Below are 25,649 nucleotides of genomic sequence, written 5' to 3' on the forward strand. Positions count from 1 at the left end.
GAAATTTCACAAGTGCTCTATTTGCAGATGTTCATTGTAGCATTAGCCGTAGTAACTAAGCAATCCGGATTAACAACCTAAGTTACACTACACTGCATCCTAGCGTTTTATGCAGCCATTAAAAAAATCATAATTACAAAACTCGGGCAGAAACAGAAAAGTGTTGATAATGTTAAGCCCACAGAATATAACATTTAGTACGTATGTTAAATAGTTATTAGTCTACATATATACTATAACATATGCTAGAAGGTATTACCAAAAAGAAAAAAAAAAAGGAAATAAAAGTATTATAGAACTAAGGTGTGTTAATTCTACAGATATTTGTTAAATGCCTCCATGGTGCCAACGGTAAATTGAAAAGCTATACCTTGTGGCAGTAATGGAAAGTGTCCAGTTTTACCAAAACTTTATCCAATTTTTTCCAAAATTTTCAATAATGTTATAGCAACTTTTCATTTATAAGTTCAGCTATACATTAGGGGCAGTAATAAAATAAAATATTTGTAATTAATTATAGCCTGCTTGTTATTTTCATCTGCTTACCCTCAATACATACATTTTATAGAACATGAAATTAAGAAATTTTTGTTTTTATTTTGTGAAAAGCACAAATTGTTGGTTCCTCTGTTTTCCTTTTTATTCATGAATTTATTGATTGGTTTATTTCTCGACTGGGTTATTCCTGAAACAAATAATTATTGGGTACTGTGACGGATGTGAGGAGGATCGAGCAGGACAGATGCCCCGTTTCTATTTTCTTACTCTGTTATGGACTCATTGCATTATAGTTCTGCTATGGATCAGATTGTCCCATTAAGATGTCATTTTAGATTTTTATCACAAATGTTATTTTCTGAAAGGAAGAAGGATTTAGGTAATGAGCAGAAAGCATGCATTTTCATGCCTTTTTTCCACAAACTCTGTTTTATGACATTATCTGGAAAAGAAAAGAGGAATTTTTTTTTTTAACATTCTTAAGAAATCAGAGGTGCTTTTATACTGGTTACTTTGGGTGGCCTCCAGATTTCTTTTTAAATAAACCATTTCACACAAACACGAACATACAATAGACAAATGAGGATAATGTGAAGTGGTACTTAAGAAAGAATGAAATTGATCTTCCCATAGAAAACTATATTTGTGTCTTTCCATTCTTAATGCTTTTTCCATTTGTGGGGGCAGTGTTGACAAAACTTAAGTGCCATGTGGGTGGTTGATTCTGTGTTTATCTGCAGACAAATATGGAGGATACTGGAGGTAAATATAGAGAATGTTATGAAGTAATAGCTAAATGATAAGAAGAAGTAAAGCTGACTTATAGAAAACCGTATTTCTGCCTCTGAGTTCTTAATAACTCCCTTCCCTCCTCGCTTGTGCCTTTTGGGGTGATATTGGCAGTATTGGCAAAATTAAAGTGGCATGTGGGTTGATTCTGGAATCTTTATTTCCATATGCTCTTTAATTTCATCATCCTAAAGTTGTGGCAACTATAACAATAGCTAAAGGATGACTGGTTTTTAAAAATATTAATGGTTGGAGCACTGTCGCTTAGAAATACACTGGATGGGACGCCTTGGGGGGCTTAGTTAAGTGTCCAACTCTGGATTTTGTCTCAGGTCATGATCTCACGGTTGTGGGATCCAGCCCTGCCTCTGTGCTGACAGTGCAGAACCTGCTTGGGATCCTCCCTCTCTCCCTGTACCCTACTCTCTCTCTCTCTCTCTCTCTCTCTCTCTCTCTCTCTCTCTCAAAATAAATAAACATTAAAAAAAAAAAAAAAGAAATACACTGTGATGCTCGGTTGGTTGTATTCACAAACGTTATGTAGCCTAGATCTGCCAAGGTCCCCTCTCCTGTGGACTTTTATAAACTTATGGCTTTTATATGACATTCTAGGCCTTTATGAATATCTGGATATTAGATTGATTTTTCAAAGATTCTTAAATGTTACGTAGTCATTTATTTTGAAAAATTGAGAAAGACTTTAAAGAAATAAAGATCTGTCATCACTTTAACATTTTAAAATGTTAGTTTCTTTTAATTATAAATCTTACTACTATGAGTTTTGTTTGGCTCTTAAGTTATTTTCAGTATAAGTCATAAATAAGGAATAGAATTAATTCAATCAACACATCATCCTTGAGTGCCTCTTAACAGCATAGCAACATATCAGAACCACAGAGATGTGTAAGAAGGGGTGCCTGTTCTCAGGGAACTTAAAGCCCATTTGAAATAGTCATAAATAGTTTTGTCTAGTGCAGCCTCAGTGTTCATTTGAGGAATGATCATTAAAATGTATATTTTTTACATTTTTATTCCGTATCAATAAGTCATATTAATTTCCTTAATCGGTTGAGAACAAACACAGAGGTCTTACATAGGAAGACTTGTTTTAGGACCATAAACAAAATCAGCAGCCTGTAACAAGCACTAAATCTAACCTTGGGAAATTAGAATATGTAGCAAATTGAGAAAGACATATTTTTTCTGAAAAAATAGAAGGTCTTTTATATTAAACATGAGAGTGCATATGGTCTATCTGCTGGAAAAGTTCTTTATAAAGATTAAGTTAAAATTAACATGTTCAGATAATTTACAATGCAGTCCCGAATTGAGCTGATTGAAAATATGTTTTTCAAGTATTTTGGGAGATAATCTAACTGAAGTTATAATTTTTCCCCATTTTTTGCTTCCACTTTTATTTCTGGCTTGGAGGAAAAAAGAAAAATAAGCATACGAGAGTAGCATGTGGCTTGTTTTTAATTCACATAGCTTTCAAATAGAGGTGTTGATTTTCAGGTGCATTAGAACCTCAGCATGGTGACACTGTTCCTTTATAAAGAGTATGCATCTTTAGAAGTCTCCCCTGGAGTAAGGGAAGATGAGGAAACACAAGGAAAAGTTATTAATTCTCTGGTGGGACATCAAAGGAACTCATCTGGCTTGCATTTCAGCAATGAGTTCACATTAAGACATGGACAGTAATATGGGATATATTCTGAGATCACAGAACTGAAAATCTGAGAGATACTTTAACTGTGGGATATAATGATTATACGAACACTGGCTAAAGAGTAAGAGTTTTCCAATCTTGAGAGAAAGACTTGTATCATAAAACGTGAGAATTCTCTTTTAACTAATAACTTGAGTTTTTATTCACTAGATCTTTACATGAGCTTCAAATTTGTGGAAAGATTGATTTGCTTTCCTTTTTGTCCAAATGGTTTCTACTTCTGTATAAAATCTGAATTCCTATTTAGTCATCTATAAACACTGGAAGGAACAAACTAGAAGATGTTGGAGAGAAAGGGATAAACCCATGTAAAATATGCAAGCAACTCAGATCTTTTTCAGTCTGCAGCAAAGGCAGGTCTGACCCTCAGCATCACTGGACGTGAGGCGAGGTCAGGATGATGGAACAATGGTGGTTGAAGACAGCAGATACCCAAGTGCCCTTGTCCTTTGACTCTTCTTCACGATCCTGTTTTCCAGGCCTTCTTCTGTCTGCTTACTTGACCTTTTTCTATTTCTCTACATCTGTCTGTAAAGTGGGGCCTGAAGTTGGACCTGGCTGACACACCAAAGACTTGACCACCACTGACTTTACAGGGATCATTGGATGGTAGATAAAGGGTGGGGGGAGGCTACAACTTGGGGGATTTTTAAATATCCGTTTTAAGCCTTGTATATTAGCATTGTATTCTAACATATTGTCCATCTGCTTTTCTTTGATCAGTTTTTACTATTCATCTGCTGTCAGCCCTCTGGTCTGGAACTGATTATTTAGGGAAAATTGGTGGAGCCATCTGGAAACATGAACAACTTGAGTTTCTGTCTGATTTCTAATGCATGTTTTGATTGATGCTAATTACACGGTTCATTTCATTATTTATTGTTTCTGTTTATTGTTAGAAAAGAAAATCCTAATCTAAAATGAGTTGTTTTCAAAGGCTTTGGACTTGGCTGCCCTCTCCACAGAGTACTCTCAGTACAAGGACTGGTGGTGGAAAGTGCAGATTGGAAAGTGTTACTACAGGTAAAATTTTGATGATTTGTGAAGGCCTTAGATGTAGTGACATATTTTAGAGTCTCAACTCTGATCATTATTTTTCTGGGTAGATTTCCTCAGGAAGTAATAAGAACTGGGCCTTTGACTTACTTGAGAAAGCACTTCCTGAACAATCACATGGTAACACCAAGAACTGATACCTTTAGAATAATAAAATTGTAGGGGCGCCTGGGTGGCTCAGTCGTTTGAGCCTCTGACTTCGGCTCAGGTCATGATCTCACGGCTCTTGGGTTCAAGCCCTGTGTTGGGCTCTATGTTGACAGCTCAGAGCCTGGAACCTGCTTCGGATTCTGTGTCTCCCTCTCTCTCTGCCCTTCCCCTGCTTGCATTGGGTCTCTGTCTCTCTCAAAAATAAACATTAAAAAAAATTTAGAATAGTAAAATTGTAGTGCCGGGCCAGGGAAACTGTGAGACCATCAGATACAACAGCACTTTTTAAATGAGGAGGCTGAGGCCAGAGAGAGCCTGGGATTTGCATCAGGAACTAGTTAGTACGAGACCAGTCAGTAACGGAGCAGTTAGAGCTGAGGCTGTTGATTCCCATTCTTCTCCTCTTGCTCTCAAGTCTTTTTATTTCCCCCAATGCCTCACATCTGTAATGTGCTTTACAGTTGGGAGATAGCTTGTCCATTTGGTACTTTACCTTAAACCTCACAGCACCTGGAGGTGGTTGCAATTATTAGCCCTTTGTCCAGATGGGAAAAATTGAGCCTCAGAAAAAGTGACCTGTCCAGATTCACACAGCTAGTAAGTGGCAGGACAAGAATTACAGCTCAGTTTTCTGAGGCCAGTTCTCTTACTATTTGCACAATTCCATGGTGTTTCTCTAGGATCTGAATAATCTTCCATTAATTCACTTAATGTTTAAACACGTTTTTAAGCAAATTAACTGCGAGGTCAGAAAAGTTGTAATTAGTTTTATGAGTACTGTACAGCAACTAGTAAATGATCTAAAACTTGTTGCCTAGAATTGAAGTGCATTTGAAGCATTTGAAAAATAGAGACGAACGGGCAATTGTATTTTATAAAGATAAATATGTCTTTCATTATTCAAAACCAGGTAGACCGGTTACTCTGAGCATCCTTCAGATGAACTTATCAGTGCAACACTGTGAGGAAAAGGAAATATATAAATGGAATAAAAAGAATGCTTATTCTTTTTTGGTTGAAATTAAGACTACTTTCCACTTAGGTATTTTTACATAGAACTTATGTGTTTTCTCTGCTGTTAGATTGAGGAAGTATTTTCTACTAAAAGGTAATTTTGTAGCATTATACCATTAAATTTTTATGAGTATAATTTCTGAAGGCAAGCTTGAAATCCTGAGCTTCTAAACAAAAGCTTAAGAAATCTTTAATAATTAAAGACAAGCACAATTTGGACTCCTTCTGCCGTCCGTGTAAGATGGCATTTAAATGAGTGCACCTTGCCATATTAGAGTTCTTCTCTGTCCCTTAATAGCCTCTCATCTTTGTTGTGCTCAGCACTCCTGCATTCACTCACTCACTAAGCTATGTAATGAGCTGCTACTCTGCCAGGTACAAGGGTTACCAATATTTATTAGACAATCTTTCCTTTAAATGGTTTATAGTCGGGGCACCTGGGTGCCTCAGTCAATTGAGCATCCGACTTTGGCTCAGGGCATGATCTTGCATTCCGTGGGTTCGAACCCTGCATTGGGCTCTGTGCTGACAGCTCGGAGCCTGGAGCCTACTTTGGATTCTGTGTCTCTTTCTCTCTCTCTGCCCCTCCCCCACGCACACTCACTCTCTCGCTCTCTCAAACATAAACAGAATAAATGATTTAAAAAAATCATAGGGGATTAGGGGAGGGAGGGCAGAAAGGGGAGGGAAGAGAGGACAGTAAACAATTATAAGCCTAGCTTCCACCATGATAGAAGCAAGCCCAGAAAAAGAGCTCCCAAATTGGACTGGAGAGGTCAAGGGTGGATTACCAGAGGATGTAGCCCCAAATTTTGCTCTGATCAGTAAATTCTGCCAATTCTTTGTCTACAAGTAGCTCTCACAGCTGTTCCCTTACTACCCATTCTCATACCAGTGCCTGAATTCTGGCTTTTCGTTTTGTTTGAATTGTTCCATTGGCTTCTAATCTGGATTCTCTGCCCCCATTTTCTTGCTCCATCAGCCCTTCTTAGAAACGACCGTCAGAACAGTGTTGTGAAAAAAACAGCTCTGGTTGGATTCTCTGGTTAATCTCCACTACTTGGAGGATGAAATCTGGATTTTAAATGTGGCACGCCTGATCTTGTCCAGTCCACACGCTTGCCCATCTCTCTCTCTTCCCCCATTACTTATCGTGTCCTTCCTTCCAGTTGCACCCTACCTACCTCCCTAGACAACTCAGCGTTCCCCTACAGAGCTGTGCACTGTGCTGTCTGTGTGCCTGTGCTGACAGTTTAGTTTGTTTCCAGCAGAGATGTTACCCAACCCCCATCCCACCCTCTCTAGCCTTCAAAGGCTTGCCTGTCTCTTCCTCCCTGAAACTATCTTGGTTCACTCCTCCTCTGTGCTCTCAAAACACTTTTTTTTTTTCTCTTATTGGCCATAATATGATTCCATTTATTTTTGAACGTTTTGTTTCATGCTTATTTGTGCCTTTAGGACATTGTTGCGATCTTCATTTTTGTGTTATGAAATGTGCATGCGGTTGGTGCTTGACAGTATTTATTGAATTAAATTGGAGAGAAAAGCTTAGCAGTTGGTGGGTTATCTCTGGACTTTGACTCTCTGATATTGGCCGGTGTTCCTGAACCTGACTGATATTTTCATTATTCCTAGACTTTCTTTATACATGGCCCCGTTAATTTCCTTTGCACAAGAACCCATGTGGTTATTCCTTTTTGATAGTACTAGAAGTTCTCTCTTGAGGGTGTGGTAATAAAAAAATGTGTATGATCCATCCTTCCTTTCTTTGGTTTCCAGGGAAGTTAAATGGCTCTGATTGCTTTTTTGTTTTTTAACTTGTTTATCTTTCCATCACCATTGTTTGAAAAAAATCTGTTTTCTCGTTCTCGTTTTGCATATGTTTTATAAGATTACATTGTAATCCCTTTTAAATCATTTTTGGGAAGAGACATCATATTAGATAAAAATATCCAGACTCTCGTGGATAATTAAGTGTTCACAGAATTCAGTGGCTGAACTTTAGCCATATGCTTGAGACTTGAATGTTCAGTCGAAGCTGTGTAGAGAGCTATACCGTTTTTCAGAACTTTAGAGTTCTTTGGTAACATTTTGTGAATACTCTTGTAAAAGTTATATGGGGGCTTCTGCCGTTTAACACATTCTCTCTAATTTTAGGGCAGTGTTTGGGGGGAGGTTGCTTTTAACCCCATTAATCTTATATCTTCCAACAGCTGTTAGGATACAGCTGTTTCATTCACTATGAACGGAAGTAGACTGAGGGAACATACTGTGTACTGTTCCAACTTTCACAAAGTAAAAGCATCGTAAGGTGCCCAAGTAGCTCTTGGCTGGCGAGCAATGAGTAGTTATGAGAAAGCCCGACAGATCTAGGACAGGCTCAAGTATGCTTCCACGACTGAGTTAGTGGTAATAGAACGTTCCCTGGGCTGATATCAGGACGGCTTCAGTGGGCAAGGAACAGATCTCAGATTTGTAGACTAGGACAATCTGTATTGGATACGAAGACAAAAAAGGAGAAGAAAATGTTTCTAGAATCACAACATGGTATACCTGTTTCCCTCAAGTAGCAATTACTACTTACCTCAAAACTGTTTAAGAATGGCTTTAAAAATGGGCCTTTGTCCCAGAGCAGGTAATATTTTCATAGAAATGCCATCAAGTTCTTCTAATAAAATGGAGACCTTAAGCATTTATTCAGGTCACTTGCCATATGTCCAGCTGATCATAAGCTCTTTGGGTGGTAAACTGGTATGACCTGGCTCACTGGCAGCTGTTAGCCCTGCTGTCCAGACAGACTTTCTACACACCGTTTGAGGGTTGCACGGGCCGTGAACATGGGAAATAGGCAACTTTTTGCTAAACTGTATAAACATAATGGGAATATTAATTTATATGTGTGTTTGACATTACCTTCTTTAGTACACACTTACTCTTCGAGATAGAAATGTAACTTGTCTCTATTCATATCCTCAGTGTGTGAATAAGTGCTAGAGTATTTTTAAGTTGAATGTCTAATTTTTTAAATGACTGTTCTTAGGTTAGGAATGTATCGTGAAGCAGAAAAACAGTTTAAATCAGCCCTGAAGCAGCAGGAAATGGTAGATACATTTCTCTACTTGGCAAAAGTAAGTATTCTTAAACCGGAGTGAAATCTGTCTTCTCAAAATAAAGGTTCAAATTCTGGCCAGTATACACGGAGAGTTGCCAGTTTCTTCAGGAATATTTGGCAAGTTAATGTGCTCAGACATATTTTTCTTTATAGCAAGTGGAAAAGTGAGAACATATGGAGGCTAACGGTCTCAGGAGAAATTGATTGCCATGAAAAATAAGAAAACCCCTTTGAAAGATTGCCCATCAGAGTAGAAGAAGCTGCCGTAGGCTTGTTACCACCCTCATGGGTAACAGGCCCAGAGAGGCCATAGTTCCTACAACCTGCCAGACTCCCACCTCAGCACACGGTAGAGAACCGGGACTGTTTTTACGTAGGTCCTTCATTTCCTGGCTTGGCCATAACAACAAAGATTTCCCCTTTATTGAACACCTATTCAGTACAAGGTATTATATCAGGTCTGTTCCACACACAGTTTAATGTAAGCCTGATAGCAACCCTGCAAGGTAGGTTTCACATTTCCCTTGTACTTTTATGGCCACAGAGACTTAAAGAAGCTCCAGTAGGGTTTTCAGGGTCACTTGGCTGTTTAGAGCCAGCACTGGAACGCAGGTCTTCCTACTCACTGTCCCCTGCTGCCCCCCACAGCCACAAAAGAGGTGAAGGGCCACTTAGAATTTTCAGTCCTGGGAGAAAAGTTACATCTTGGCCCCTCACCAGGGCTTCTAGAAACATTTGATGAAGTGGCAGTTAGGACATCATCTTACTGTATCTTGAAGAATTTTTTAAAAATTAAAAAGTGCCGGGGCTCCTGGGTGGCTCAGTTGGTGAAGCGTCTGCCTTTGGCTCAGGTCATGTTCTATCTCATAGTTTCTGGGTTCGAGCCCTGCATCTGGCTCTCTCTGCTGTCAGTGTGGAGCCTGCCTCAGATCCTCTGTCCTCCCCTCTCTCTGCCCCTCCCCTGCTCTCTCAAAACAAAACAACACAGAAAACAAAAAACACTTTAAAATGAAAAAGTGTGGTAAAGGAGGTTGAAAAGAAGAGATCTAAAAGGAAGAACTACTTCCTAAATACGGTTTTAAGAATTTGTGTACTAAAAGGACACAATGAAAGTTACATCATATAATCTTACGGTGCCAAATAATCTTGATATATTTACTGTAGTTTTCAGAGATGTTTGAAACTAAGTCCACCTTCGGTACATTACATATTAAAATTCTTAAGGAAGCTTCTAAGCATCACAGTAGACTTTTAAACTTTTCTGACACCTTGAAATGAAAACTTAGGTCACGCTATTTGTCATTTTCTTAACTGATAATCACTTGCCCGGTGGTTAAAAAAAATATGCTTTTTAACTATTGTTAAGTACATGGTTTGACATATTTTTCCATAAATTGATTTGCTTAAATCTCTTGTTGCCTTCATGACTGTATAAAAGTAAAATTTTCTTATTTTCTTTAATATATAAAAGAGTAATTGCTAGGTAATAAACATCAATCTGATTTAGGAACAGTATTATTTCTGCAAATATTAGATTGTTAATTTAAAAAATTATCAAACATATTGTATTACTTAGTATATTAAATTATTTATTTTATTTAAAAAAGCAGTTCAGTAGTGTATGAAGTAAATACTGAAAATTTTTCATCCATACCTCTCCTTTTAATCTCATACGTAAGCATTAGACACTATACACAGTTTTCCCATGAAGACCTTCTTCAAAACACAATTTGGAAAGAAACAGAGGATCCAAGATCATGAAGAAAAAATGTCATAATCTTATGTTTCCATCCCTAAAACTATAATTCTCTACTTTAGAAATTTCTATGAAGTGTGTGGTTTATCCACGCTACTGTTCTAATTGCTAATTAAGTGGAAGCCATCGAGAGATGACTTTCTCAACTCCCTGACGCCATTCTTCACAAGTCTGTTTGTCTTCTATTTCTGGAGGCCCCTTTTGAAAACCAGCTTCTCCAGAGTCTCTGCTGCTGCTCTCTTGCAGACTTTGTTGTTCCTTGGGTCCTTCCTCTTTCTTCGTCTTCAACTTCGGTCTCGAATTTGGTTCCTTAGTGCCCGCTTATAGACATACTTGTATCTGTCCTATCCTAAACAGATTTTCCCTTGTTCCTTTCTTGCTGAGTTACTGCTCAGTCTCTGTGGCAGTACAAGGCCACAATGAGCATTTGTTGAAGGGATAAATGAATAAATGCTTCAGATACGACACGTGAAGGTAAAACTGTAACATCACTATTGGAAATTAACTTCTTACTGTAACATCTAGGAGATCATGTGTCACTAAGCAGTAATTATAAACTTGTCGTAACAAATACTGTTATTTTAAGTGCGAGTACTTTTATTGAAATGTATCTTGGTTTTAGGTTTACGTCTCATTGGATCAGCCAGTGACGGCTTTAAATCTTTTCAAACAAGGCTTAGATAAGTTTCCAGGAGAAGTAACCCTACTTTGTGGAATTGCCAGGATCTATGAGGTAAGGCTTATTCAAAAAGTTGGTGTAAAATTGAAGTTAAACGCTACTTAAGAAGCTCATAGGCCCTTGGGGTCCTAGGAAGGAGAACAGTTTATAAAATTATGATCACTGGCCTGTGGTTTACTAACAGAGTCAGAGAGTTTTAGTGTATGTGTTTAGTCAACTAAGTTTTTATTATGAAGTATTTAAAGCATACAAAAGACTATAAAGTGTGGTAGGAGGTAGGGGTTTAAATGAGTTTCCCCCTATACATAGCTTTTTGTCCAGCACATCTTTTGATCCTTCTCCAAAGTCTGTAATGTCAAATTATCAACTTTTTTTCTATACATGGTAGGTATGTTTCGGGGGCTGTCCTATTCTATTCTATTCTATTCTATTCTATTCTATTCTATTGGTCTGTTTGTCTATCCTTGTACCAATATTATACCACCTATGTATTGAAGCCTCAAATGCCATTTGGCACAGCTCTGTGTTCATCTTTATCAGGAATGTTTTGTCCATTTTGGACTTTTGCTTATTCTTACAAATTTTGGAATCATGTTGTCAGATTCCATGGAAAGCCCCACTGAGATACCTTCCTGTTGCCTAATTACTGTAGCTTTACAATAATTCCTCTACCAAGTTGGACAAATTCTACCACCTGTTCTTCTTCACAGATGGTTATTTTTGATCCTTTGTTTTTCCATATTGATTTTAGGATTGACTTATTGAGAACCACCAATAATCAAAATAACTCCTGCAGGCATACTGATTGGAATTTCATTGAATATATGAATGATGGGGTGGGTGGGCTGCCTTTCTTCCCACTCTCCATCATGGTATAATTCTCCATTTATTTAGATCTTTTTTGTGCTTCAGTGAATATTTTGTAATTCTCTCCAGGAAGATGTTATTTTGGTGGTTCCCAAAACCACCCTGAGGTTCAGTGCTTTATTAGAAGGACTCAGGATTCAGCATTCAGTGGCACTCACCGCTAAGACTTATTATACCAAAAGGCTATGAAGCAAACTCAGTAAAAGGAAAAGGCACACAGGTCAAAGTTCAGAGGAAATCAGGCACACAAGTTACTAGGAGTCTTCCACCAGTGGAGTCACACAGGACACATTTAATTCTTCTAGTAACAAGTTGTGACAACATGTATGAAGCATTGTCTATCAGAGACTTGATACTCAATGTTATTACTGGGGGTTGGTCATATGGGCACCTTCTGCCCATCATGTACCAAAATCCCAGACTCCAAGAAATAAAGCAGGTATTCACACACCACATCAGATTTATGCACCACATTGTTTATACAGATAGTTTAGGTGTGTGAGCCCCTCTTATCATTTGAGGGAAGTTTTATATCAATATAAGAAACCCTCCAAGTTCTCAGGTGCCAGCCAAGGGCCAACCTTATAAGCAGGCCTTTTTTTTTTTTTTTATTGTTTAATTTACATCTAAGTTAGTTAGCATATGGTGCAACAATGATTTCAGGAGTAGATTCCTTAATGCCCCTTACCCATGTAGACCATCTCCCCTCCCACAACCCCTCCAGCAACCCTCTGTTTATTCTCTATATTTATGAGTCTTTTTATGTTTTGTCCCCCTCCCTGTTTTTATATTATTTTTGCTTCCCTTCCCTTGTGTTCATCTGTTTGGTATCTTAAAGTCCTCATTAGAGTGAAGTCATATGATAGTTGTCTTTCTCTGACTAATTTTGCTTAGCATAATACCCTCTAGTTTCATCCACATAGTTGCAAATGGCAAGATTTCATTCTTTTTGATTGCTGATTAATACTCCATTGTGTGTGTGTGTGTGTGTGTGTGTGTGTGTGTGTGTGTGTATACACCACATTTGGGCTCTTTCCATACTTTGACTATTGTCGATAGTGCTACTGTAAACATTGGGGTGCATGTGCTCCTTTGAAACAGCATACCTGTATCCCTTGGGTAAATACCTAGTTGTGCAGTTGCTGGGTCATAAGGAAGTTCCATTTTTAATTTTTTGAAGAACCTCCATACTGTTTTCCAGAGTGGCTGCACCAGTTTACATTCCCACCAGCAGTGCAAAAAGGTTCCTCTTTCTCTGCATCCTCGCTAACATCTGTTGTTGCCTGAGTTGTTAATGTTAGCCATTCTGACAGGTGTAAGGTGGTATCTCATTGTGGTTTTGATTTGCATTTCCCTGATGATGAGTGATGCAGAGCATCTTTTTCATGTGCCTGTTTGCCATCTGGATATCTTCTTTGGAGAAGTGTCTGTTCATGTCTTTTGCCCATTTCTTCACTGGATTATTTGTTTTTTGGGTGTTGAGTTTGATTAAGTTCTTTACAACAAGCAGGCCTTTCTAAGAATAGCAGTTTCAGACCTATTATGCTCTTTCCTGCATAGATCTATTTCTAAGTATAACTGTGGATGGAATCCTTTTCTTTTTTCTTTCTTTTCTTTTTTTTTTTTTTGTTATTTTCTATTTGACTATTTCTGGTGAGTAGGAATACATTAATTTTTTAAAGTTGATTTGATACTAGAAAACAGGCCTAATACCTTTTTTAAATTTTAATAGCTTACCCATAGATTCTCTTAGATTTTCTAAATAAATAAAATAGTCATCATCTGCAAACACAGTTTCATCTCTTCACATCAATTATTTTGCCACTTAAAATTTTTTTTACTGTTTAGTACTTCCAGTACAATACTGACAAGAAGCATCTCTGTTCTCTCTTAAATTACTTGTAGGGGCGCCTGGGTGGCGCAGTTGGTTGAGCGTCCGACTTCAGCCAGGTCACGATCTCGCGGTCCGTGAGTTCGAGCCCCGCGTCGGGCTCTGGGCTGATGGCTAGGAGCCTGGAGCCTGTTTCCGATTCTGTGTCTCCCTCTCTCTCTGCCCCTCCCCCATTCATGCTCTGTCTCTCTCTGTCCCAAAAATAAATAAACGTTGAAAAAAAAGAATTTTAAATTACTTGAAATGCTGGGACAATATTTTAAAATTATTTTGTTAGGAAAAGAGTGGAAGGTATTAATAGTTGCTGTATCTGAGTAGTAGTATGTGAATGATTTTTATTGTCTTTTTCATACTTTTTGTATTTTCCAGATGTTCTGTCATGAACATGCATTACTTTTAAAATTAAAAACAAATATCCTGGGGCATCTGGGTGGCCTAGTCGGTTAAGTGTCTGACTCTTGATTTCGGCTTAGGTCATGATCTCATGGTTCTTGAGATCAAGCCCTGCATCAGGTTCTGGGCTGATAGTGCAGAGCCTGCTTGGGATTCTCTTGGCTCTCCTCTCTCTGCCCCTCCCCCACACTCTTTCAAAATACATAAATGAACATTTAAAAAAATAAAATGAAAAACAATTTTATTAAAAAAATTCTTTTTCAATGTTTACTTTTGAGAAACAGAGCCAAGGGAGGGGCAGAGACAGAGGGAGACACAGCATCCAAAGCAGGCTCCAGGCTCTGAGCTCTCAGCACAGAGTCTGACGCTGAGCTTGAACTCACAAACTGTGCAATCATGACCTGAACTGAAGTTGGACACTTGAACCAACTGTCACCCAGGCACCCCACAAATTTTATTTTTAAATTGTCTCAAAATATTGTTTCCGCTTTTGAGATGTAAATTTGATAAACACATAAGTAGGTGACTTTGGTGATTCAATAAAAATGAAATACTGTATTAGTATCTCTGTATCTTTACTTGTGTAACCCTAAGTTGAACATGAACAAACTTTTGACCAAGAAGCTCAAGAAATAAAAGAGAATCAATTTTTGAGAGCAGTGGTATTCACGCATAGTGGGGACTGCCTCAATACAGTCGGAGCTCTCTGACCTTTAAGATCTGCCTTCTGCATATTTCAGTCCTTCTGCCCTTCTTAGGCAGGAGGTGCTGGCAGAAACAGCTAGATATACTATGGAATCTTTGACGCGTGTTTGCTGGTTGAAAGAATTCCTTCCGAGCCTCTGTTATAGTCACTGTTGCTATGGCTGGGACAGAGAATAGACCCTTTAATTAGCTCCCTTCATCCTTTCCAGCTCTGGGTCCAGCCAGGAGTTGGAGGGCCATATCCTTTCCTAAGTGTACAGGAAAAAGTTTGGGGAGGAAAGTGGAATTGGAGTTGGCACTCGAAGTGGAGAAGAAAGCATCCAAATCGTGGGGACGATCTGTCATCCGCAGGAAGCATGATCAGAGACTATGCGCAAACTTAAAATAGTCAGATGCAGTATTTCCCCTGGAATCTAACAGTTAATTTCCCTGGTGCCAAAGTTTACCATATAAAGACAGATTTCCATTGTATTCTTTTTCTCTTTATGTGACTGTAGATTCAGAGTTAATAAGTAAAGTTTGTTCCTTAGCACTGCAGCCTACATTACATACACCTTAGGGATTTTTGTATGTACATCAGGCTTTTCTCTGGAGGGATCCTCTTCCATCATGTTCTTTTTATCTCTTTCATTTTGGTCCTGTGTCTTTCCAGTGTTTCCTATTTTAAAATGAACATGTTTATTGTTCATTGCTTATTTTGTACAGAAAACTTGTTTAAAATAATGTATTCTTGCTAAATTTATTTGGCTGTGGTTTTAGTTATTCTCAAGGAATTCTGTTTATCCACTTAACAGGCAGGTCTCTAATTTGAACTGTTCTTTGTTAAAGATGTTTGAAATTAGAAATGTTATCCTAGCAAATATTATTCTAGTGGTTTTTGAAGTTTACTGTGTTGAAAAACTGACTTTAGGAGAGGTTGAGCAGGACGGCCCACCTTCTGCCTCCTGAATCAGATGCCCTGGAAGGCGGGACTCAGGCATTTGTATGTTTGAGCTCACTGGGTGTTTCTGATGTAGAAACGGAGTTTGAGAACCACTGCAACATTCACCTCCTTAAGTTATTAGCGACTTTATTTTAAATAACTAAAATCGAATTGTAGTTCGATTTTAAATTAGTTCCAAAACAACCCCGATAAACAGCACTTAAATGATACCATGGTTATTCATAGACTTGAAGTGACATTTACATACTTGAAAATATTTTTTTAAATCTACATTAATAAGGGGCGCCTGGGTGGCTCAGTCAGTTAAGCATCTGACTTCGGCTCAGGTCATGATGTTACAGTTCCTGAATTCGAACCTGAGTTGGGCTCTGTGCTGACAGGTCAGAGCCTGGAGCCTGCTTAGGATTCAGTGTCTCCCTCTCTCTCTGCCTGAACCCCGCTTGCACTCTGTCTCTGTCTCTCAAAAATGAATAAATGTTAAAAAATTAAAAAAAAATCTATATTAACAAAAGTTATCCTAGGGTTACTGTAATTTAAACAATTCTGATGCAGGAATAGATTAAAGGAGCAAAATAGAGTCTATGTATGTTCATACATATGAAAATTTATAATATTATAAAGATTGCTTATTGAATCAGTTGGATTATCGGATTATTGAAAAAATAGAGCTGGATGAATAATGAATAATGATTATACTAAAAGAATCTATTACTGCCAGATGACTCAAAGATTTAAAACCATGAAAGTTCCAGGGGCACCTGGGTGGCTCAGTCACTTGAGAGTCCAACTCTTGATTTTGGCTCAAGTTATGATCTCATGGTTTGTGAGTCTGAGCCCTGCGTCAGGCTCTGTGCTGATGGTGTGGAGCCTGCTCGGGATTATCTCTCTCTACCTCTCTCCTACTCACTCTCTCTCTCTCTCTCTCTCTCTCTCTCTCAAAATAAATAAACTTAAAAATAAATCAATAAAATCATGAAAGCTTCAGAACAAAAAGACACAGATGAATTAGTTGTATAAACTTGGAATGGGAAGACCTTTCTAAGCATGATAGAAAACTGAAAGCCATAATAGAAAAGATTAATAAATTTGAGAACATAAAAGTTAAATTTTCTAGATAGTTAAATAAGTTTTCTATATAGTTAAATACTCTATAAAAACAAAAAGAGAAATAAAACCAACCAAACAAAAAAAAGTGTAAAAATACCCAACAGGGAAAATATTTGTCATACATGAGACAGACAGAAGACTACTTTTTTAAGTTGCCTCAGTCTGTATGTTGCTTAAAAATTGCTGAATTTCAGGTGGTGGCAGATTGGTGGGAGAATTAGACACATATGTGTGCACACACATACACACACAAATGTGCATGCATACAAACTTACAGGTTTGCATTTAGTCAAGATCGTAAGCCCCTATGGAAAGGAGGTATTTTCTCAGAGCAGTTGTGGGTCAAAATCATGGTGTGGCTATTGCATAGGCCCTCATTTTCCTACTTGCCTGTATTGTGGCTGCTGACGCTCTCCATGCAAATAAAGTCACCCTAGAGATGAGACAACAGCCAATTCCTGCTACATTTTGGCCACACCACCACCTTTCATACTGGGGCTTTGTAACACCCATCTGGGAAGAACTTAAATCATCTGTACTTTTCCTCTGAAGGAAATGTTTATAAACACGGGGCCTTCCTGGTTTTGAACTTAAGTCGCATCAGCAGACTGGTCAAATCTGAAAGGAAAAAGCCGAGTCAGTGCCCAGGGATCCCCACAGATCCCTCAGAGCCACATCTCTGCCCTCAGCTCTCTTGTATCCAGGAGGGCAGTTTTCCACCCAAGCCCCACATAGCACAAGATAGGATAGGAAAACAGGCAGAAGACATGAATCGGCAGTTCACAGGAAAAGAAATATAAATATGTGGTGTACTAAATGCCTCACCTCAGTCATAATTAAAGAAAAAACAACTAAAACAAAAATGAGATGCCTTTTTCCCCTTAATCAGGTTGACAAAGATGGAGAAGTTCCATGGCATGTAGGGTTGTCAAGGTTGTGGAGGAACGAATCCCACACATGAACACTGATGCTGGGAGTGTACATTGTCACCATCCATTTGGAGGCAGTTCACGAGTACTGATGCAATTTCCAGTGTGTATGTTCCTTGGCCCAGAAATTTCACTTGTAGGAATTTTCCTTAAGGCTTTTCATACAAGTTCAGAAAGATATGTACAAGGATGTTTTTATAGTGGTTTTTTTTTTTTTTTGGCAAAAAAAAAAAAATTGGAACAAACTAATACTTCATCAGAAAGGGGCTGGTTAAATAAATTGTGGTCTATGTCTTGGTGGAAAACTGTGCAAAAATGAAAAAGTAATAGGGTAGAGCCCTTTGTATTGATATGGAAAGAGTCAAGACACTGAGTGAAAACAATGAACCATGTATCAGAATGTGTAGAATGATTCTGTTTATGGGTAAAAAATGCATGTGTGTATGTGTGCACATATATGAACAGAATTTTTTTTAATTTAATTTTTTTTTTTAATTTGCATCCCAACTAGTTAGCATATAGTGCAACACTGATTTCAGGAGATTTCCTTAGTGCCCCTTACCGATTTAGCCCATCCCCCCTCCCACAACCCCTCCAGTAATCCTCAGTCTGTTCTCCATATTTATGAGTCTCTTCTGTTTTGTCCCCCTCCCTGTTTTTATATTATTTTTGTCTCCCTTCTCTTATGTTCATCTGTTTTGTCTTTTAAAGTCCTCATATGAGTGAAGGCATATGATTTTTGTGTTTCTCTGCATGTCGCTGTCCAGTTTTCCCAGCACTACTTGCTAAAGAGACTGTCTTTATTCCATTGGATATTCTTTCCTGCTTTGTCAAAGATTAGTTGGCCATACGTTTGTGGGTCCATTTCTGGGTTCTCTATTCTATTCCATTGATCTGAGTGTCTGTTTTTGTGCCAGTACCATACTGTCGTGATGATGACGGCTTTGTAGTATAGCTTGAAGTCTGGGATTGTGATGCCTCCTGCTTTGGTTTTCTTTTTCAAGATTGCTTTGGCTATTCAGGGTCTTTTCCGGTTCCATACAAATTTTAGGATTGTTTGTTCTAGTTCTGTGAAGATGCTGGTGTTATTTTGATAGGGATTGCATTGAATATGTAGATTGCTTTGGATAGTATCGACATTTTAACAATATTTGTTCTTCCTATCCAGGAGCATGGAATCTTTTTCCATTTTTTTGTGTGTCTTCAATTTCTTTCATAAGCTTTCTATCATGTTCAGTGTATAGATTTTTCACCTCTTTGGTTAGATTTATTCCTAGGTATTTTATGGTTTTTTTGTGCAACTGTAAATGGGATCAATGCCTTGATTTCTCTTTCTGTTGCTTCATTGTTGGTGTATAGGAATGCAACCAATTTCTGTGCATTGATTTTATATCCTGCAACTTTGCTGGATTTATGAATCAATCCTAGCAGTTTTTTGGTGGAATCTTTTGGGTTTTCCATATAGAGTATCATGTCGTCTGCGAAGAGTGAGAGTTTGACTTCCTCCTGGCCGATTTGGATGCCTTTTGTTTCTTTGTGTTGTCTGACTGCAGAGGCTAAGATTTCCAATGCTATGTTGAATAATGTGGGGAGAGTGGACATCCCTGTCTTGTTCCTGACCTTAGGGGGAAAACTTTCAGTTTTTCCCCATTGAGGATGATATTAGCATTGGGTCATTCACATATGGCTTTTATGATCTCGAGGTAGTCTCCTTCTACCCCTACTTTCTTGAGGGTTTTTGTCAGGAAAGGATGCTGTATTTTGTCAAATTCTTTCTCTGTGTCTATTAAGAGGATCTTATGGTTCTTGTCCTTTCTTTTATTGATGTGATGAATCATGTTAATTGTTTTGCGGATATTGAACCAGCCCTGCATCCCAGGTATAAATCCCACTTGGTCGTGGTGAATAATTTTTTTAATGTATTGTTGAATCCACTTGGCTAATATCTTGTTGAGGATTTTTGCATCCATGTTCATCAGGGATATTGGTCTATAGTTCTCCTTTTTAGTGGGGTCTCTGTCTGGTTTTGGAATCAAGGTAATGTTGGCTTCATAGAAAGAGTTTGGAAGTTTTCCTTCCGTTTCTATTTTTTGGGACATCTTCAAGAGAAAAGGTGTTAACTCTTCCTTAAATGTTTGGTAGAATTCCCCTGGAAAGCCATCTGGCCCTGGAGTCTGTTTTTTTGGGAGATTTTTGATTACTAATCGATTTCTTACTGGTTATGGGTCTGTTCAAATTTTCTATTTCTTCCTGTTTCAATTTTGGTAGTGTACATGTTTCTAGGAATTTGTCCATTTCTTACAGATTGCCCATTTTATTGGCATATAATTGCTCATAATATTCTCTTGTTATTGTTTTTATTTCTGCTGTGTTGGTTGTGATCTCTCCTCTTTTATTCTTGGTTTTATTTATTTGGGTCCTTTCCTTTTTCTTTTTGATCAAACTGGCTAATGGTTTATCAATTTTGTTAATTCTTTCAAAGAACCAGCTTCTTGTTTCATTGATCTGTTCTGCTGTTTTTTTGGTTTCGATAGCATTAATTTCTGCTCTAATCTTTATTGTTTCCTGTCTTCTGCTGGTGTTGGGTTTTATTTGCTGTTCTTTTTCCAGCTCTTTAAGGCATAAGGTTAGGTTGTGTATCTTTCTTCCTTCTTTAGGAAGGCCTGGATTGCTATATACTTTCCTCTTATGACTGCCTTTACTGTGTCCCAGAGGTTTTGGGTTGTGGTGTTATCATTTTCATTGGCTTCCATATACTTTTTAATTTCCTCTTTAACTTCTTGGTTAGCCCATTCATTCTGTAGTAGGATGTTCTTCAGTCTCCAAGTATTTGTTACCTTCCAGATTTTTTCCTGTGGTTTATTTCGAGTTTCATAGTGTTGTGGTCTGCAAATATGCATGGTATGATCTTGATCATTTTGTACTTACTTAGGGCTGATTTGTGTCCCAGTATATGGTCTATTCTGGAGAATGTTCCATGTGCACTGGAGAAGAATGTATATTCTGCTGCTTTAGGATGAAATGTTCTGAATATATCTGTTAAGTCCATCTGGTCCAGTGTGTCATTCAAAGCCATTGTTTCCTTGTTGATTTAAAAAAATTTTTTTTTTAACATTTATTCATTTTTGAGAGTGAGAGAGACAGAGCATGAGCGTGGGGAGGGGCAGAGAGAGAGGGAGACACACAATCCAAAGCAGGCTCCAGGCTCTGAGCTGTCAGCACAGGGCCCGATGCAGAGCTCGAACTCACGGACTGTGAGATCATGACCTGAGCTGAAGTCAGACACTCAACTGACTGAGCCACCCAGGCACCCCTCCTTGTTGATATTTTGATTAGATGATCTGTCCATTGCTGTGAGTGGGGTGTTGAGGTCTCCTACCATTATGGTATTACTATCGATGAGTTTCTTTATGTTTGTGATTGATTTATATATTTGGCTGCTCCCACATATATATATGTGTGTGCACATATATGAACAGAATTTCTTGAAAAATACTCAAGAAACTATTCACAGAACCTCTGTGACTGGATTTGGGGAGGGGACTTTTACAACTTTTTGCAATGTTTACATTTATTTAGCATAAACACATATTTTACAATAACACATTTGACTACATATGAGACTGCCAAAAAAATTAGTTTCAGTCTAAAACTCCTCAAGATTACATAAATTAATTATGTGCCCATCAATCAAGTGTACAAACACTTCCAAATAATGTTATAGGACTAATTTTAGAGAACTGAAAGTCTTGAAACAATTATCCATTCAGGCTGGAGTCTTTTTGCATCGGACTGAATTGTGTCCCTCCCAAATTACTATGTTGAAGCTCTAACCCCCAGTGTGATGGCAGAGTTGAGGCCTTTTGAGATAATTAGGTTTAGAGGTGGTTGTGAGGGTGGGGCTCTGATGGTGGGATTAATGCCCTTGAATGAAGAGACACCAGAGTGTGCTGGTGCTAGTTCTGTCTCCCTTCCTCTCTGTCATATGAGGACACAGTGAGAAGGTGACCCTCTATAAGCCAGTAAGAGAGTCCTCACTAGATTCCTGCCATACTGGCATCTTGATCTTGGACTTATAACCTCCAAATCTGTGGGAAAATAAATTTCTGTTGATTAAGCCACCTAGTCTATGGTATTTTGTCATAGCAGCCCAAGCAGACTGATACACCAACTTTGGCAGCTGTAACACTGAAGCCCTGCACTGTGGGATGTTGTTACCCCAGAAACCAGAAAAGTCATGTTCATGGGGCCCATGTCTCATGGGGCCATTAAATTCAGTGGTCAGGTTGCTGCCTAGGTGTGGAGATTCTTCTTTGGAAGGATAGCATCTTAATCTGCTCAGGTTGTTGTAACAAAATACCATAAACTGAGTGGTTTAAAGAACATAAATTTATTTCTCACAATTCTGGAGGCTGGAAAGTCTAAGATCAAGGTGCTGGCCAATTCATTTCCTGGGGAGGGCTCTTTTCCTGTTCTATAGACAAACTCCTTCTTTCTATAGACTCCTATAGACAAACATCCTTACATGGTGGGGAGAGAGATCATCTCTTTGAAGTCTCTTCTTTAAGGGCCTTATGATCTAAATACCTCCCAAAGACGCTATTCCAAATACTATCACCTTGGAGAATATGAGTATGAATTTAGGGGGGACAGAAACATTCAGTCTATAGGAAGGAAGGATTTGGTGTGTGTGCGGGGGTGAGGAGTGAGGTGCTTTCAATGTCATGTGTTCTTTCAAGTCTTACAAGGCTTTTGTTTTACCAAAAAGTAGAAAATACACTTCTAATGAAAGTCTTTATTATTCATGCTTTTCAATGGGTTCTTATATTCCTAAAATATTAAAGGATATTTGGAATAGCTGCACGTAAAAACAGTGTAAAATACAGGAGAGAATGACCTCACAACTAATGAATATATCAACAGCCTTGTGTTTTGAAAAAAAAAATTTAGTTATTTTTTTAGCTACAAACAATGAATGAAAACGCCTCTTCTCTTAAAGAACTAAATCCTGGCAGGACTTTGAATAAGAATTTCAAATATAAAGTATGGGAACAGATATACATCCAGAATGAGTTTGGATCAACTCAGAAATGTTTTACTGGGGTTTTATGGAACTAATCAATATCACCCCCCTTCATCACTCCAAGTGAAAGATACAAGATTCAGAAAAATGGAAGATAAACCATTAACTTTATTACTGATAACAGCAGAATTGGAGCATGTGGCTTTAGATGTGTGACCAAAAGGACTTGATAGTCTCTGAGTTAGACAGCCTTATCCACCCAGACATGACTGTGCAACCTGCAGAACTTCTGTCCCTGGGAGAGCCCCCTCCACCTGGCAGGGAAGAACAGGGGGGCATGTGACAGGCAGGTTGGCTTCCGAAGAGGTCCAGAAGGGGCTGAGACAAGCATGCTGAGTTTGCCTTCTGGGAATGAGTGAGTAGGAGTGGGAAGAAAGGCCTCAAATATTTTAATATCAATATTTCTCAAAGTGTGGCCCAGGGATTCCCAGGGATCCCCAAGACCCTGTCAGAGGGTCCACAAGGTCAAAACTGGTTTCATATTGCTAAATATTGATGATATTGGTGATAATGGATGTCATTTTTTGATACTGAATAACAAAATGCATTTAATCTCTGTACTGTCCCCTCAGCTGTGCTGTGAACCTGACACTGCTCTAAAAATAATAAAGTCCTGAAATAAAAAACCATACTGAGGTCCACAGAGGTTAAAAAAAATTCTGTGTAATAAGAAAGCATTGTGTGGTCCTTGCTTCTCACAATAAAATATGTTATGATTAAAATCTAACAAAAGATAGGAGTTGTCATCTGATAAGAATGAGTGAGAGGTTCCCACAATGAGTGTCATATAAATTGAGAGGCGGAAAGTGTTATGTGAAGTGAGGGCCTTAGGGATATCTCCATGAGGGCTGTGGAGCCTGCACTGTCCTTGAAGGTGGATTTGAGAGCTAAGACAGTAATAACATTAAATGCATTGATTTATGATTATCAGGGGGACTCCCAGTCTCTCTGCTACCGCTCTTCTCTCCTTTTGTGTCCCCTGTGTGTAGCCACCAAGTTATTCTTTAAAAATGTAAATACAACCATGTTGCTTCTTGGTTCCATCCTTCCTTCCCTCTCTCTTCGCCTCTATTCACATCCGTTAGACTTGCCTGACATTGTATTACCTATTTGTTCATTTGCTTCTCTTCCTACCCACTGTAACCTTGAGGATAGCAACTTTATCTTTTTGTTTGCATTGTGTCCTCAGGGCCTAGAACAGAGTCTGGCACATAATAGGCTCTCAATATTTGTTGAATCAAGTAAAATAAATCAGCCAGAAAAAAAAAATTTTTTTTCTCAGCAATAAAGTATCACTCTTCTTCTTGATGGAGAATAGGAAATGAACAATATTTCATCAGCAGCTGAATACTACAAAGAAGTTTTGAAACAGGACAATACTCATGTGGAAGCCATTGCATGCATTGGAAGCAACCACTTTTATTCTGATCAACCAGAAATAGCTCTCCGGTTTTACAGGTGTGCTTTACAGTCTTTTTGTAGAACTCCTTTCCTGTGAAATACTGGTGAAACTATAATGGAATGAAAATGTAGACAGGTAATGCATAGACCACGTCTATAGGAGACTAAAAGTTCAAGCACCCAGATGTTTGATGAGCATTAAAGGGACATCTAATAATTTGAACATGCTCAGATATTGGCATCTTGCAGAAACATACCTGGATAATTGAGTTTTTAACACCATGGCATTGTATGAATCAGCCACCCACTGCTTCCATTAATCCCACCACATACAATATAAAGCCCCCGAAGCTGAAATAGTGACAAGATTTGCAAAGAGCAGTGGATGCCAGCTTCTGAGCTCTGATGAGGACCTGAAACAGGTTCCCCTCTTCTGTGAAGTGTTGCCAACTCTTGTCCAAATGATTTTTCAAAGTCTAAATATGTTCTTATCTCTGGTTCTCTTTTGAGAACATCCTTATTTCATCCTGCAGATGGTTTCTGAGATTAATTTTTAAATTTTGATTTTCTCTTCCACCCCTAGGTAATATACCAGGAGATAACTGGCAGCTGATGAGAGTTCTTTCCAAATATATGTTAGAAGCATAAAATATAAAATGAATGCTGCCTTAGGCATATGCAGCTGACTCTACACCTCTATCCTCCAAATGGGTCATGGATTTTCCTCAGGGCATCTGGGGTGGATTTTCCTTGGCTTATTTGAACTCTATTGTCCATTGTCCTTTGGGATTAATGATGCATAGAAGCAAATGGGTTTTTTGAGCCCTAGCATGAAAGCTAAGTGAATAATGTGGGGATCCACTGATGGTCTTGTCTTCCTCGATGGAAGCTCATCAGAAGGTCCCTAGACACAGCTAAATGACGAAGTACAGATAACCAAAACCAAGATTCAATTCAGCTGAAAACTTGGGGGTAAATCCTAAACACAGCTCTTAAATTAGATTAGAGGTATTAGGGGTTTACTAATTGTCACCAAAACTTTATGAAGCAAAATGCTTTGGGTTTTCCTTCAGGTCACTTTTTTGTATTTTGGTTCTTTAACAGAGCTTTTGGAGGAAAAAACTCATGTATGTTGCTTCAGACTTTGTCCTCTGGACATATTTCCCGTGACTAGTACCATTAAAAAAGACACACTTTTGTATTTGCGGAATGTTTTTTCATTTACTATAATGCTTTCTATTTCTATTCCTTGGGCATGTTAAAAATTATAAAACATTCATTTCTAACTTTGTAAAAAAAAATAGGTCTTAATAGTTATCAAGTTGGTCTGACACCATATATGCTCTTTTTCAAAAAGGCGGCTCCTGCAGATGGGTGTCTATAACTGCCAGCTTTTTAACAATCTGGGACTCTGCTGCTTCTATGCCCAGCAGTATGATATGACTCTGACCTCATTTGAACGTGCCCTTGCTCTGGCTGAAAACGAAGAAGAGGCAGCTGATGTCTGGTACAACTTGGGACATGTGGCTGTGGTAGGTTTTTTCTCT

The 25,649-nt window shown here is 38.3% G+C and overlaps 1 protein-coding gene across 6 annotated transcripts in view; it reads left to right on the forward strand.

The window, feature by feature from the left end:
- Positions 1–25,649, forward strand: part of TTC8 (tetratricopeptide repeat domain 8) — a 58,525-nt gene that overhangs the window by 25,981 nt on the left and 6,895 nt on the right. For 5 of the 6 annotated variants that reach the window (XM_043556809.1, XM_043556810.1, XM_043556808.1 and 2 more), the window contains 5 exons: positions 3,954–4,039; positions 8,277–8,364; positions 10,727–10,837; positions 24,020–24,159; positions 25,460–25,634. In XM_043556809.1, coding sequence (XP_043412744.1) covers positions 3,954–4,039; positions 8,277–8,364; positions 10,727–10,837; positions 24,020–24,159; positions 25,460–25,634 — 600 coding nt within the window. The remainder of the gene's footprint in view (positions 1–3,953; positions 4,040–8,276; positions 8,365–10,726; positions 10,838–24,019; positions 24,160–25,459; positions 25,635–25,649) is intronic. The other variant, XM_043556813.1, reaches the window with a different exon arrangement.

Source organism: Prionailurus bengalensis, chromosome B3, assembly GCF_016509475.1.
Source record: "Prionailurus bengalensis isolate Pbe53 chromosome B3, Fcat_Pben_1.1_paternal_pri, whole genome shotgun sequence".
NCBI lineage: Eukaryota > Metazoa > Chordata > Mammalia > Carnivora > Felidae > Prionailurus > Prionailurus bengalensis.